This window comes from Camellia sinensis, chromosome 7 (genome assembly GCF_055761805.1).
Source record: "Camellia sinensis isolate YWXY chromosome 7, ASM5576180v1, whole genome shotgun sequence".
NCBI lineage: Eukaryota > Viridiplantae > Streptophyta > Magnoliopsida > Ericales > Theaceae > Camellia > Camellia sinensis.
The window spans coordinates 174048963-174062574 of NC_138967.1; the positions used below are offsets into that span (position 1 = coordinate 174048963).

At 36.5% G+C, this 13612-nt stretch overlaps 1 protein-coding gene across 1 annotated transcript; it reads left to right on the forward strand.

Moving 5' to 3' along the window:
• The first annotated feature begins 3656 nt into the window (after positions 1-3656).
• Positions 3657-13299, forward strand: LOC114258025 (putative protein phosphatase 2C 39). Its single transcript, XM_028197865.2, has 5 exons — positions 3657-3852; positions 5410-5658; positions 6311-6587; positions 7336-7490; positions 12881-13299. The coding sequence occupies exons 1-5, from the start codon at positions 3820-3822 to the stop codon at positions 13016-13018; spliced, it is 852 nt and encodes a 283-aa protein (XP_028053666.1). The 5' UTR covers positions 3657-3819; the 3' UTR covers positions 13019-13299.
• Positions 13300-13612: the final 313 nt, after the last annotated feature.

Below are 13612 nucleotides of genomic sequence, written 5' to 3' on the forward strand. Positions count from 1 at the left end.
ATGGCGACAAAACAATTATAAGGAAATTCCATGTCTCCCATTTGGGTTTATGTAGAGGACCCATGAGCCAATTTCCATCTCATCATGCCCTTAGGACCACTGGTCAGCCAGTTTTTGGGTTTCACTTTCTGGCCATCCAAACAATTCATTACTTAGTGGTGTTTTGGAAAAATGATAAAAAGCTAATTTTTGGGTGTAAAAAAGTAGAGAGGTGATATGACCCAAAAAAAATTAAAAAACTAAAAAGTTTACTTTTTACCAGCTTGCCAAAACGCGCCTTAATCTTCCTCGTCTGGATCTTTAATCACCCTTTATTATAGGACCCAAGCCATAGTTGGACAAACCTATTTTCTTTTTTCTAAGAAAAGGAAATGTGAAAAGAAAATTTTATTCACAACAATGAGTTTCGAATTCAGACACTATGTTTGAGAGAGTGTCTCAACCACTCAGCCAACTTCTTAATTTTAGAAATCTATTATTTCAATAGAAAAGTTATGATGATTAAAATTTGAACACTTCTTTTAGTTTTCAGACCTTTTTTTTTTAAAAAAAATATGATAGTTGAAAAAAGATTACTAATAGAAAAAAAATATTATAGTATTTGGAAATGAAAAAACGAAATCAAAATGAAGAAATTTATAATGTGTATTCCTAAAAGGTGCATGCCATACAAAAGTTTTAGTTTTAGTTTTGTTTAATTTTTCAAAAACTATTTAAAAATAAATTTTCCTTTATTTTTAGTAATTAAAAAAAATATTTTAATCATTTTTTTAATACTTTTTAAATGCACCTATTTAAGACCCATCTAAAAAGTAAAAAAAAGGAAAATTAGTTTAAGGTCCTTCTTCCATTTTTAGTAATGGAAGAGATTCACAATATTATTTTTTGATGTCTAAGGTCCTTAAATCCATATTATATACCATATCAGAGAAATTTGACTTTTTGTCTCTCCTATCAGTTGTGTATTGGGGACGCTTGGTGGTCTGCTGTAGTAGGTCTCTAGGTGGAAGCTTCGTTGCTCTGGTTCTCCGATGGATGGTGATAGTCGCAGGTTGGTAGCATGTCGTTGGTGAGATCGTGTGTCACTGGAGTGTTGCTATGGTTTGGACACAGATGCATCGCCGACAGTGTGTCTATGACACCTCGGGTGAGGTCAGTGTATCCTGGTTCGTTTGGTCTGGGTGTCCAAGATGGTAAATATGGAGATTCAGGTTCCATTGTTCCAGGTTGGTGGTTTCGCCATACATGGTAGTGGTCCAGTGGTGCTGTTGATTTCCGTTTCCAGCACGAGGTGAGGCGTGTGTCTATTTCTACACATGTTAGCTGGTTGATGGCTTTGGTACATGGGGAAGTGTATATACGTGGGTGGTTTTTCAGCCCACAGTTTTGTTCAAAACTAGCTTTTGGTCTCTTCAGAGCTGCATGCTACATACACCATCTCTTTGCGAATTTCTCTAGGTTTGAGGAATTTATCTGGTTTGAGTGAATTTCTTTGGGTTTGGAGAAGGGAAATTTCTCTGAAGATAAGGGAAGGCTAGGAAGGCCAAAGAAATTTTCTCTGGAGAGGGAAATTTCTCTGAAGGCCAGAGAAGGAAAATTTCTCTGGAAAAAATGGAAGACTAGAAAAATGTTCAAATTTTCTTTGGGGAGTTAAGTCTAGGAGAGGCAGGGAGGGCAGAGAAATCTGTTTAATTTTCTCTGCCTTTAATTGAGTAATATTGGTGAAGTCAATTTTCTCTAGGTCTGGGAAGTCTAAAATTTATCAATTTTCTCTGGTTTGAAAATTGGTCAAACTGAACCCAGAGAAATTTGAATTTTCTCTGGGTTAAACCCGGAGAAATTCTTTGGAAGTCCAGAATTTCTCTGGACAAAATTTCTCTGGACGAAATTTCTCTAGATCAAATTGAGGGACCTTAGACATTATGAAAATATTAGATGTCTTTTATGTTATAAAATTTTAATATCAGGGACCTTAAAAAAAAATCTCTAAAATAAACTGGCTAAAATATAATATAAAAAAATGCTAAAAATAAACAAAAATTTGAACAAAAATCTATATGCATTCTTGTTCGGATTTTTGTTTATTTTTAGCGATTTTTTATTTTTATTTTTATATTTTAGTTAATTTTTTCTTTACTCTTTTGATGTATCTAATCTTACAAAAAAAAAAAAAAAAAAAAAAACTAAAAGTTCAATAAGGACACACGAAAATCTGTTTAAGAGTAGTTTCTAAAAAACATAAACTAGCCTTATTTTTTTGTAGTGAAAATTATGAGGATATAGGAGGTTGACGTCTCAATCGAGGTTGGTTTTGATTTTATTTTGATAATCTGAACGGTTCATATTATAAAATTTGTTAAATATATTACTTATAAAAGAAAAATAAGATTAATCAAACATGCATAGGGCCATGATTAGGCCATAATTGTTTTTTTAAAAAATATTAAAATTATGTTAACTATTTATTTTTGTTAAACATAAATGTTGTCTTATTATGAGTTATAGATGTCCAATTGATTTAATTTTTTTCATGAATGATCTACTGACAAACTTTACAATATGAGCAGTTTGGATTGTCAAAAAAAAATTCAAAAAATACCTCCATGAATTCACAAATGGTAGATTGTGCTTTTCCCACTTTGAAATTTTGAATGTTTGTGATATGTATGTTATGCCACTTTAAAATAAAATTATCAATAGTGAATTTATGGTGTCTATTGTACTATGTGCATTATTTTGCCCTGCACATTTTAGCCTTTCTTAATAAAAATATTTTAAAGAAAAATAACTAAAATGTATAATTTTGTTTGAGTGTATATTGGGTGTTTTTGGAACTTGCTAAAAAAAAAAAGTACTTTTTTTGACTTTTTAATTTTTTTACATAAATTGATACAAAAAGCTAATTTTTTTAGTAAAAAAAAGTCACTAAAAAGTCAAAAAAATCAACTTTTTATCAATTTCTCAAAACACCACACTAAGAACATGAATAGCTAAAATAATAATATAATAAAATTTTGAATAATTTTTTTAGACCTATTTTGGGAAGTAGGAAAAAGTTAACTTTTTGATTTTTTTTTAAAATGTTTTTAAAAAAATGTGTAAAAAAATAAAATGATGATGTAATCAAAATATACCAATAAATCAATATGTTGGCTTTTTTTTTAATTGTCAAAATAGGTCTTAGGCCTCATTTGAGAACAAGTTATTTTAATAACTTTTTGACTTTTTACTAAAAGATGTAGAGAAAAATAGAGAGAGTGATGTGATAATTTATAATTATTTTTTGACATTTTAATTAAAATAATTACTCCACCAAATGAGGCCTTAATTTTAGTTTGTTGGAGATGCTCCTAACCTAAGGGTTGAAAAGTTGAAAGAAGTTTTGTACATGGGTTAAAAGGTAAATATCATAATTTTAAAGGTGAAATTATGTAATTTCAAGAGAATAGTGGATAAAAGCATAGAGCGTGGGAGCAAGGATCCTCTAGAGTTTTTTTTCCCTAAAATTTTCTAGAGTGGTGCATTGTGTGGTTGAGATTTAATGACAAATCACATCAATTTTTTAGCATTAAATCTCAACCACATAATACACCACTTTAGGAAACTTTAAGAAAAAAACACTCTAGATCCTTGGTGAGAGCGTGGACAGTCGTAGTGAAAGAGAACGCTACGTGTCAACTCCAGAAGAAGACACGTCATCCCCATTTCTTCTTCTAATACCCGCCCCGTTTCTGCTTCTCTCTCTCTCTCTCTCCAAACCGTCGTTTGCTTTCTCTCTCTAGGTAACCGCGCATTTCGATATACAGCCCTGTTTCAGCCATGACTGGCAAAGAAATTCTCCACAAGATGAAGGTACATACGCTCAATACACCTATTTACACAATATATACATATATGTATGTATGTGTGTGTATTTTCATGTTTTTTGGAATGGGTTTAGATCTGATTTTACGGGTCATTATCTGTTGTCTTGAAATTTGTAATTACTTTGTTTGTTGCCTGTATGTACAATCAAAGCCAATTTGCAGTTCATTGCAAGTTTTTGCTTGAATTGAACGCTAGATTCTTATTCATGGATTGTTGATTTAATAACACGCTAAAGAATAAAAATTGCTAAAATAGTCAAAATTCAACCCATAGTTATTTTATTTTTTCTCCCAAAACTATCGAATCAACTTAAAAGAAAATCGAACTTCTCAAACACAACTATTTTAGCCAGACTAAAGGAGCCAAAATATCAAATAGCCAACTTCCCAAACAATGCCACTTTCATGTTTGGCTAAGAAGATTTGGGTATGGACTCACGTTGGACTACTGAATCCCATGAAGAGGGTGAGACACAAAATTGGAGACTAATGAGAGGTTCATATTAATTGATTAAATTACGAAATTGATAAATATCATTCTCTCATATTATAATCCTGGGTCAACTCAAACATTAGATAGGATACAGGAATTGATAGTTTGAGGATTAATATGTTTTAGGAATACTAATCCCATCTAATCTAGTCTATTAATGTATTGTTATTACTTTTAAAAGAGGCGATTAGGTGTGCTAGAAAATTAATGTAGATATATACCTTCTTGATTGCAACTTACATTTCTTACCAAATAATTATTGGGATATATAGCAGGGGTCTGCGAAATGATTGTCTACCCATCAAACTGGCTACCCCAACCCGACCCACGTGGATTGAGGGTAATGTATGTTGGGCTGGTTAGGATGTGAAAATATTCAGGCCAGTTTGGGTATGGGTTAATTCTTGTTTTACTTGTCGATCACCTGACGAACTTCCAAAGCTGCCAATTTTTTCAATTGACCGGTCAATTTATAGGACATTGATGCGTTGATGGTGGGTGACAAAATCTTCAAGTCAACTAGGCAGCTTGGGTGTGGGTTAATTTTTTTTCACTTGTCAATCACCCAACCCGCTTTTGAAACTGCCAATTTTTTCACTGGTGAATTTAGAACATTGGTGGGTTGATGGCGGGTGAATAAATCTTCAAGTCACCTAGGTGGGTTGGTTGGATGGAAAAATTTCTCTAAATCGGCCCGACCCGACCCGACCCGAGATTAGTAATAATTGCACCTTCCTTTTCTATAATTTTAGCATTATTCTTAGATTTAGGAAGCAATTCAAATGACATTCCTTCAAATGGATGATTGACATAAATGCTCAGGTGATCAAATTTGTTACCAAATTTTGGATGATGCATCACCAATATACATCTAGGTTCTACCTTTCATGTTCATTCAACCAAGGCTTTTAACCTAGAATTTTTATTAGACCTCTGTCAATTCTGATAAAATCTGAGCACGCTCTTAACTTGTTTCGTCAACCTTATAAATATGTGCAAATTTTGGGCCACAATTTTTGTTCATGGGCTGTAATTGCCTGTCTTTTGCAGGAAAAAGTTGGGCTAGGTTCATCTGCTTCTGACACTGGAAAAGGGAAGAGTAAAATGTCAAAGAACATAACACATGGTTATCACTTGGTTGAGGGAAAATCAGCTCACCCCATGGAAGATTATGTTGCTGCAGAGTTCAAGCAAGTCGATGACAATGAACTCGGTCTGTTTGCAATATTTGATGGTCATTTGAGCCATGATATTCCTGATTATCTGCGCTCTCATTTGTTCGACAACATTTTGAAAGAGGTAATGCATGTTCTCTGCACAATAGTATCTCCTGTATAGGTACGCTTACCTGGTATGTGAAATATGTATCCAGGGAAATGGCTTAGGTATGCCATGGGTACGAAAGAGATACGTGCCAGGTGCTTTTGTGAGAATGTCAAGGAATGAATGTGATTTAAAAAAAAACATATTTAGGGATACTAGAATGAGTATACTGAATCTACTTTTAAAAAATTAAAAAATAATGGGTATTTTTTAAAATATCATAAATTTGAGAGCACACGTAGGGTTCTCTTTAGTGTTTACAGATTGATCAATCATCTCTCTCGTTATCAGTTGAGCTTCTCTCTCTCTCTCTTTCTCTCGGTTGGCGCTGAACACTAGTTTATACCTTGCTTTATCTACTTTATGCATCTGATTTCTAATTATAATAAGTAATGCACAAGTACAAATTATGGGCGCAATTTATACCCATATCCTTTTTAAATAAGTTTAATAGTACAAATATTCATAACTTACTCGTAAGTGTATCCGTGCTTCATATGTCCCATATTTCTTTACTTTTTTTTTTTTTTTTTTCCTTTTTCATGTCCTCCTTTTGACGATTATCAATGGTAGTTGACATGAAAAAAGAAATCATTCTCACCATTTATGTTTTTTTTGCTGCAAGTAGCCTGATTTCTGGACTGAGCCAGAGAGTGCAATCAGGAGCGCTTATCGTATAACTGATACTACTATTTTGGAGAAAGCGGTTGATTTTGGTAAAGGGGGTTCAACTGCAGTTACAGCAATATTAATCAATGGCCAGAAGCTGGTAGTAGCTAATGTTGGAGATTCTCGGGCTGTTATCTGCAAGAATGGTGTGGCCAAACAATTATCAGTTGATCACGAGCCCAACAGGGAGAGGACCACCATTGAGAACAAAGGTGGTTTCGTAACAAAATTTCCAGGTAACTAGACTTTTTTTGAAGACAAATTAAAACTGGAAGACAAATGTGTTTTGGGGGCATTCACATGCTACCATCATATTTGTCACGGTGTTCCAAATGGTGGAATTTTTTTTATTTTCAGTGTGTTTGGTTGAGTGCCCCCTCCCCCTCCCTTGCAATTAGGGTTGCAAATGAACCGAGCTCCTCGTGAGCTTGGCTCAAGTTGGAAGGGCTCAACTTGGCTCGGTTCATTACGTATTAGATTTTTAGGCTCGTTTATTATTTATTATAGTAGGATAAATATATTATTTATATATTAAAATAATGGTAAAATGCATTAAATATGCATTATGTAATATAGAATAATATTTAATGAGCCAACCGAGCTTTGATTATTGAGCCCGACTTTTTCTTCATTATCGACTTTCGAACTGAGGTCAAGCTTGATTAATATTAACATGCCAAGCCAAGCTCGAGCACTACAAAGCTTAGCTTGGTTTGACTCGCTTGCAGCCCTACTTGCAACCATCATTCATGTTGACCCTGTTATTTTTGTTAAGTGTCTTTCTTTGATTAGTATTTTCCTGTGTTTGCCATGATTTGGAAGACACAACTTCTTTTCACAAATGATTTTACATTTATGTGATATCACAATGGCGAATGTTAATCTTACATGGGCAATTTTTTTTATTTTTTTAATTTCTAATCTCCTTTGCCTAATCTTGGTGTTAAGATTACACCCTCTAAACATTACGTCGTGTAAATTCAGGCGACGTTCCTCGTGTTGATGGACAGTTGGCCGTAGCTAGAGCATTTGGTGACAAAAGCTTGAAGGAACACCTCAGTTCAGAACCAGATGTCGCATCGGAGATTATAGATGATGATACAGAGTTTATTATCTTGGCAAGTGATGGTGTATGGCAGGTTGGTCCTTCCTCCTCTTTCGTATCTGTGGTTCATTACCCTTTATTCCCCTCTTTAAGCTTTCTGAATGAAATTGTATATTCAATTGTGTAATTGATACAAGAATACATTGGTATATATAACAATCCAAACCCTAGAACTGAAAAAGGAAACAAAAATATAAGCTCAATCCGTAACATATATAGAATATATACTACCATATATACATAAATTTAATATAAGCTCAATCCCTAATATATACAGAATATATACTACCATATATACATAAACCTAATATTCTCATACCTCCCATCAAACTCAAGGTGTTTTAGCAGAAAATACTGAGAGTTTGTTAAGAAGAAGCTGGAACCGAGCAGTGGTGTGAGTCTTGGTAAAGAAGTCAGCAAGTTGCAGAGTCGAAGAGACGAAAGGATGCGAGATAGAGCTAGACTGCAGATGTTGACGGACAAAGTGACAATCAATTTCAGTGTGCTTCGTCCGCTTATGGAAGACAGGGTTATGGGCAATCTGACTAGCACTCTGGTTGTCACAGTTGAGGGAGGTCGGAGAAGACTGATAGACACCCAAATTAGATAAGAGACAACGAAGCCAAACAATCTTAGCGATAGCATGAGCCATAGCACGGTGCTCAGTTTCGGCAGTAGAACGAGTAACAACAGTTTGCTTCTTACTTTGCTAAGAGATCAATGAATCACCAAAAAACATATAGAAATCAGACGTAGATTTGCGATCATTGATATCACCAACCTAATCAAAATCAGCATAAGCCACCAAGTCCAAAAAGGATGTAAAAGACAACAGTAAGCCCTGAAATATAGTACCCCAAAGATAGCGAATAATCCAAACCAAAGCAGCCCAATTTGTAGAACGAGGAGCAGAAACGAACTGGCTAACCACATGAATAACATAGGCAAGATCAAGGCGAGTGATAGTTAGATAGACTAAGCAACCCACAAGCTCTCGATATGAATCTAGAGGGACACCATCAGTAGTCTTAAGCTTCACATTAAGCTCAATGGGGGTATCAAAAATCTTAGTGTCAGTAAGACCGGCATAGTGAATAACCTCATTTGCATACTTAGCATGAGATAGAAAGTAGCCTTTAGGAGAAGAGGCTATCTCAATACCAAGAAAATACCTCAAGGGGCGTAGATTCTTCATTTCGAAGGTACGGAGGAGATGTTGCTTGATCTCAAAGATAGCAGAAGAGTCGGAGCCAGTGATGATTATATCATCCGCATATAGTAATTGGGCAACAAAACTAGCAGATATGTGAAGGAGAAACAGAGCAAAATCCTGAGCATAAGGATAAAACACAAGCTGAGTGACAGCGGCCTACGAGGAGATTGCTTCAAACCATATAAAGCATGTCGAAGACGACAAACCTGTCCAGAGGATTGAAGAAGGCCGGGGGGAGAACGCATGCAAACCTCCTCAGTGAGATGGCCATTAAGAAAAGCATTCTTAACATCCATTTGATAAAGAGGCCAATGACAAACAGCAGCAATAGAAATCAAAGTACGAATAGTAGTCATCTTGGCTACAGGGGGCAAAGGTCTCCTCATAATCAATATCATATTCCTAGGAGAAACCTTTGGCAACCAGACAAGCTTTGTAGTGCTCAAGAGAACCATTAGAGTGAGTCTTGACTTTATAGATCCATTTGCAACCAACCAAATTTTTGCCAGCAGGCAATGGAACTAACTCCCAAGTAGTAGTCTGCTGCAAAGCAGATAGCTCATCCTCTATAGCTTGAACCTAATTAGGATCCTGACAAGCTTTTTGTAAGACTGGAGTTTTGAAAAATAGTGAATAGCAGACAAAAAGGTGCAGTATGAAGGAGAAAAACACATTTTAGCAAAACTAAGTTTGACTGTCAGTTTACGGATGCGAAGAGAATACTTACGGTTAGCAAGATCAGAGTCGTCAGAGACAGGGGGATCAACAGCAGGTGCAGAGACAATTGGTGGAGGAGGAGCCTTGCGACGAGAATAGACTAACAAAGGAGGAGGAAAAGGAGCAGGAAGGGGAAAACGAGGAGGAGAAGAGGAAATAGGCTCATGGGAGTCAGGGGAGAGGGACTCATCAGGTGGGTTGGGACAAGGAGAAGATGGAACAAGCTCATGGGAAACATCAGAGATGTACTCATTAGAAGAGACCTCAAAAAGAAATGGATCAATATGAACCAAATTCTCTTTAGAAACTGGGGCTGTGAGAGGAGGAAGTTGAAAGTAAGGTAGACGTTCAAGGAAGGCAACATGGTGGGAGACATAGGCGACGGGAAACAGGGTCATAACAATGGTAACCTTTTTGAGTGAGACTATAACTCAAGAAGACACACAAGACAGATTGGCCACTCAATTTGGTCCTATCTTTACGGGGTTAAAGGGCAAAACAAGCAGACCCAAACATACGAAGAAGGGAGTAATTGGGAAGTTGAGAAAACAGAGCCTTATAAGAAGATCGACCAGAGATAAGGGAGTAGGCATACGGTTGAGAAGAAAAGCAGCAATAAGAATTGCTTTATCCCAAAACGGAGCCGGAACAGAGGCAGAGAGAAGGAGAGACTTAGCTGTCTTAAGGAGATGACGATGTTTATGTTCAGTGCGACCATTTTGGGCAAATGCATCAGTACAAGAAGTCTGGTGTACCTAAATAGGCCAAATACTCACAGAACTCAATTTTAAAATATTTCCCACCCAAGTCAGACAATAATAATTTAATAGATCCAAACTGTGTAGTAATAATGAAAAGTGCGGTATATCTGGTAGAAGTCAGACTTATGAGTCATAAGATAAACCCAAGTGTAACGCTTGCAGTCATCAGCAAATGACGCATAGTATGCAAAGCCCCCTTTAGTGAGAATAGGAGAAGGACCCCAGATATCAGTATGAACTAAAGAAAACAGTGTATCAGATATAGAAGTACTTTTACGGAAAGATAAGGCTGTCATTTTGGCAAGTTTACACCCCCGACATTCATTAAGTTGACTAGGAAAAACTTTTCCTAATATACTTGACTGAGCTAACGACCGTAGGCGGTCAGTAGACAAATGCCCTAATTTGGAATGTCACAAATAGAAAGGACTTGACAGAGAATCTAACTGAAAAGAGGAAAATGTAGTTATAGGCAGATGCAAGCTTTCTACAACATAGAGGTCTCCAATTTTACGGCTAGTCCTAATATGTTACTGGGACATCTGATCCTGCACAGAACAGATAGAAGAAGAAAATATAACATTAAAACCGGAAGCATCAAGGTAACTGATAGATAATAAACTGACAAATAACTAAGGAACATATAAGACAGATAGAATAGAGACAACAGACATAGCAGATGGCAGAACACACCCAACAGATATAACAGACATACCAGACCTATTAACAACATTGACAGTAATAGGAAAAGGAGGAGTAGTACAATTTTAGAGTAAAGAGAGATGAGGAGTCATATGATAAGAGGCACCAAAGTCAAAAATCCAGACAGACGAAGAGATACTTGAAGAAGATCCTAGCAAACCTGAATGAAGAGAGAAAACAATTGAGGCAGACGGGAAGGGCCGGAAGGGAGACAATATATGCTGAAGCTGAGCAATCGGAGCACTCAAGGAAGTCAAGTCAGGATCAGGAGTCGGAGTAGATGTAGTAAAATGGGCAGGAGGCCAAAAAGTACTCGAAGGAGGGGTGCGGAACTGGATCGGAAGCTGCTGAGACGACGAGGTAGACAGACGTCCCTTCTTGGGACAATGATGCTTCCAATGACCCCTCTGATGGTAGAAAGCACACTCATCTAAAGCCAGTAGCCTATTTTTGGGCCTAGCAATCTTGTCATCCATCATTGTAATGAACTAGCAAGAACAATATATAAAAACCAAACAAAAGAGTGCCAATATGCAAATAGCGATGTCCACTGGAGTCAAAGAATAATAAGCACTAAATTACCAAGTGAATAACACCTCAGATAAGGAACCGGATGATAATACCTAGATGGGTCAAAGATCCAGACCTATTTCAGAGAGAGATTGCACTTGAGAGAGCCAGAAAACCAGAGACGAATTGGTTGCTTATCTTAGAGAACCAGAGGGAGATTACACTAAGAAATCAAAGCCCAGAAGTCAATCTAGAAGGAGAAGAGGCCACGTCGACCCTGAAGGTGAGGAGACCACCAGACCAGAGAACCACAGAGAGAGCTCACGAGTTGACAACTCCACCGAAGGTCATGAACGACGATGAATCGTGATTCCGACGACCTAGCACAGATCGCGAACTTTGCAAAGGGATCTCGAGACAGAAGACCAAGAAGAGAGAACTTCGGGTGAGATCGCAAGCCTTAGATGACTCAAACTAGAAACTCACAGTGAACCAGGGACAGCGACGGCGAACTAGAAAGTCGACTTTGACTTTGAGATTCAAAGTCGAAAGAGAGGGTGTAGACAAGGCACGACTTCGGCGGTAAATTAGAGGCAGAGATGGAAGCCACAAATTGTAGTTTTAGTTCTAGGATTCAGACAAAGGTGGCTTTGATACATGTAAGCTTTCTGAATGAAACTATATATTCAATTGTGTAATTGATACAAGAATACATTGGTATATATAACAATCCAAACCCTAAAACTAAAAAAGGAAACAAAAATGTAAGCTCAATCCCTAATATATACAGAATATATACTACCATATAAACATAAACCTAATATTCTCACACCCTCTCCCCCCAGAAAAAAAAAAATCCTGAAGAATGCATTTCTGAAGTACAATGCATAGTTTGCTTGGACTAGTGAGTTTACAGAGGTAATATCTACTAAATTTTAATACGCATTAGCTGTACTTGTGGTTTACTTTAAAGGTTGTGTGAACACCATGGGTGATTGGAGAGACTTAACAGAACTCTAATAGAAGCGTCAAAAGTATATACAAAATCCTGTTATCAATTCCTAGATAGAAATATCCAAATCGGACTACTAGGTTCTTCCAATTAACCACTTCCAAAATCTCTAGCTGCATATTAGAAAAGGCAGGATGCTAGCACAGTTAGAAAGGGCAGCTTAGTGCACGAGGCTGCTGCTACAATGGATTATGAAGAAAGTCAGGTGTATGTAGTCTTACCTTATGTTACATGGAATCTTCAGTGCTGAAGTACCCTTGTCGACCCAGCCTGACCTGAGATATGGATCCAATCCTTCTGTTTTAAACTTGGGTGTTTCTTTTTTTCTTTTTTTTTTTTTTTGGAGGAAAAATAAAATAAAATTTGGAGTTGTATCATCACCAATATATTAAAATCATTGTATTCTATATTCAGGTTATAGTAAATCATTGTATACAATATGATTTATCATAAATAAATTTTCTTTTTTACTACTCAATTTGCTTCCCTTGAATATTTTATGGAATCAGGTAATGACAAATCAAGAGGCAGTGGACTGTATCAAGAACATAAAGGATGCAAAATCAGCCGCGAAGCACCTGACTGAAGAGGCACTTGCAAGGAATAGCTCGGACGATATTTCCTGCATAGTTATAAGGCTTTGCTGATTGGTCCTCTGGTTTTCGTGACTTATCAAAGTAAGTAAGAAAGAATTGTTCAGTTAACGGAGCTTTAGAATCGAACCAGATGCTGATATATTGTGCCTTTGTATCAGCCTTCTATGCTTGCTATTGTATGGAGATTTTAATTTTTCTTTTTCTTTTTGTTGTATATTGTGAAAATTGTCCTTGATGTGTTGACAAATATTCAGTTGAAAAATGTTCCACAGCTCTAAACAATGAGCTCTAATGGAGCTCTAATCAGTGGACCCTACCCATTAATGGGATAATTTGGCCTGTGGTTTTTTTTTTTTTTTTTTTTTTTTTTGCACTGTTAACTTATTAGAGTTGACTTTGGAGCTGCAAGTTTAGAGTTTTGAATCACTATCCATGTTCAGTTTAGTTGCTCCCAAGGATGGACGGACTATGAATGTTATTGTGACTTTTTTCATTTGGAGAGCAATAGGGAGGAAAAATGTTTGGGGCCCTAATTCTGTGGCTCAAATATGGCTCAAATGGCCAAAACGGCGTCGTTTTGGCCATTTTGATGTTGTTTTGTACTCAAAACGACGTCGTTTTGGCCATTTGAGCCACATTTGAGCC

What these genes read in the sequence shown, in the direction of transcription:
- LOC114258025 (XM_028197865.2), top strand. Translation starts at nt 3,820, where the DNA reads ATGACTGGCAAAGAAATTCTCCACAAGATGAAG. An exon ending in AAATTCTCCACAAGATGAAG is followed by an intron (nt 3,853 to 5,409) that starts GTACATACGCTC and finishes TGTCTTTTGCAG; the next exon opens with GAAAAAGTTGGGCTAGGTTC. An exon ending in TTTCGTAACAAAATTTCCAG is followed by an intron (nt 6,588 to 7,335) that starts GTAACTAGACTT and finishes GTGTAAATTCAG; the next exon opens with GCGACGTTCCTCGTGTTGAT.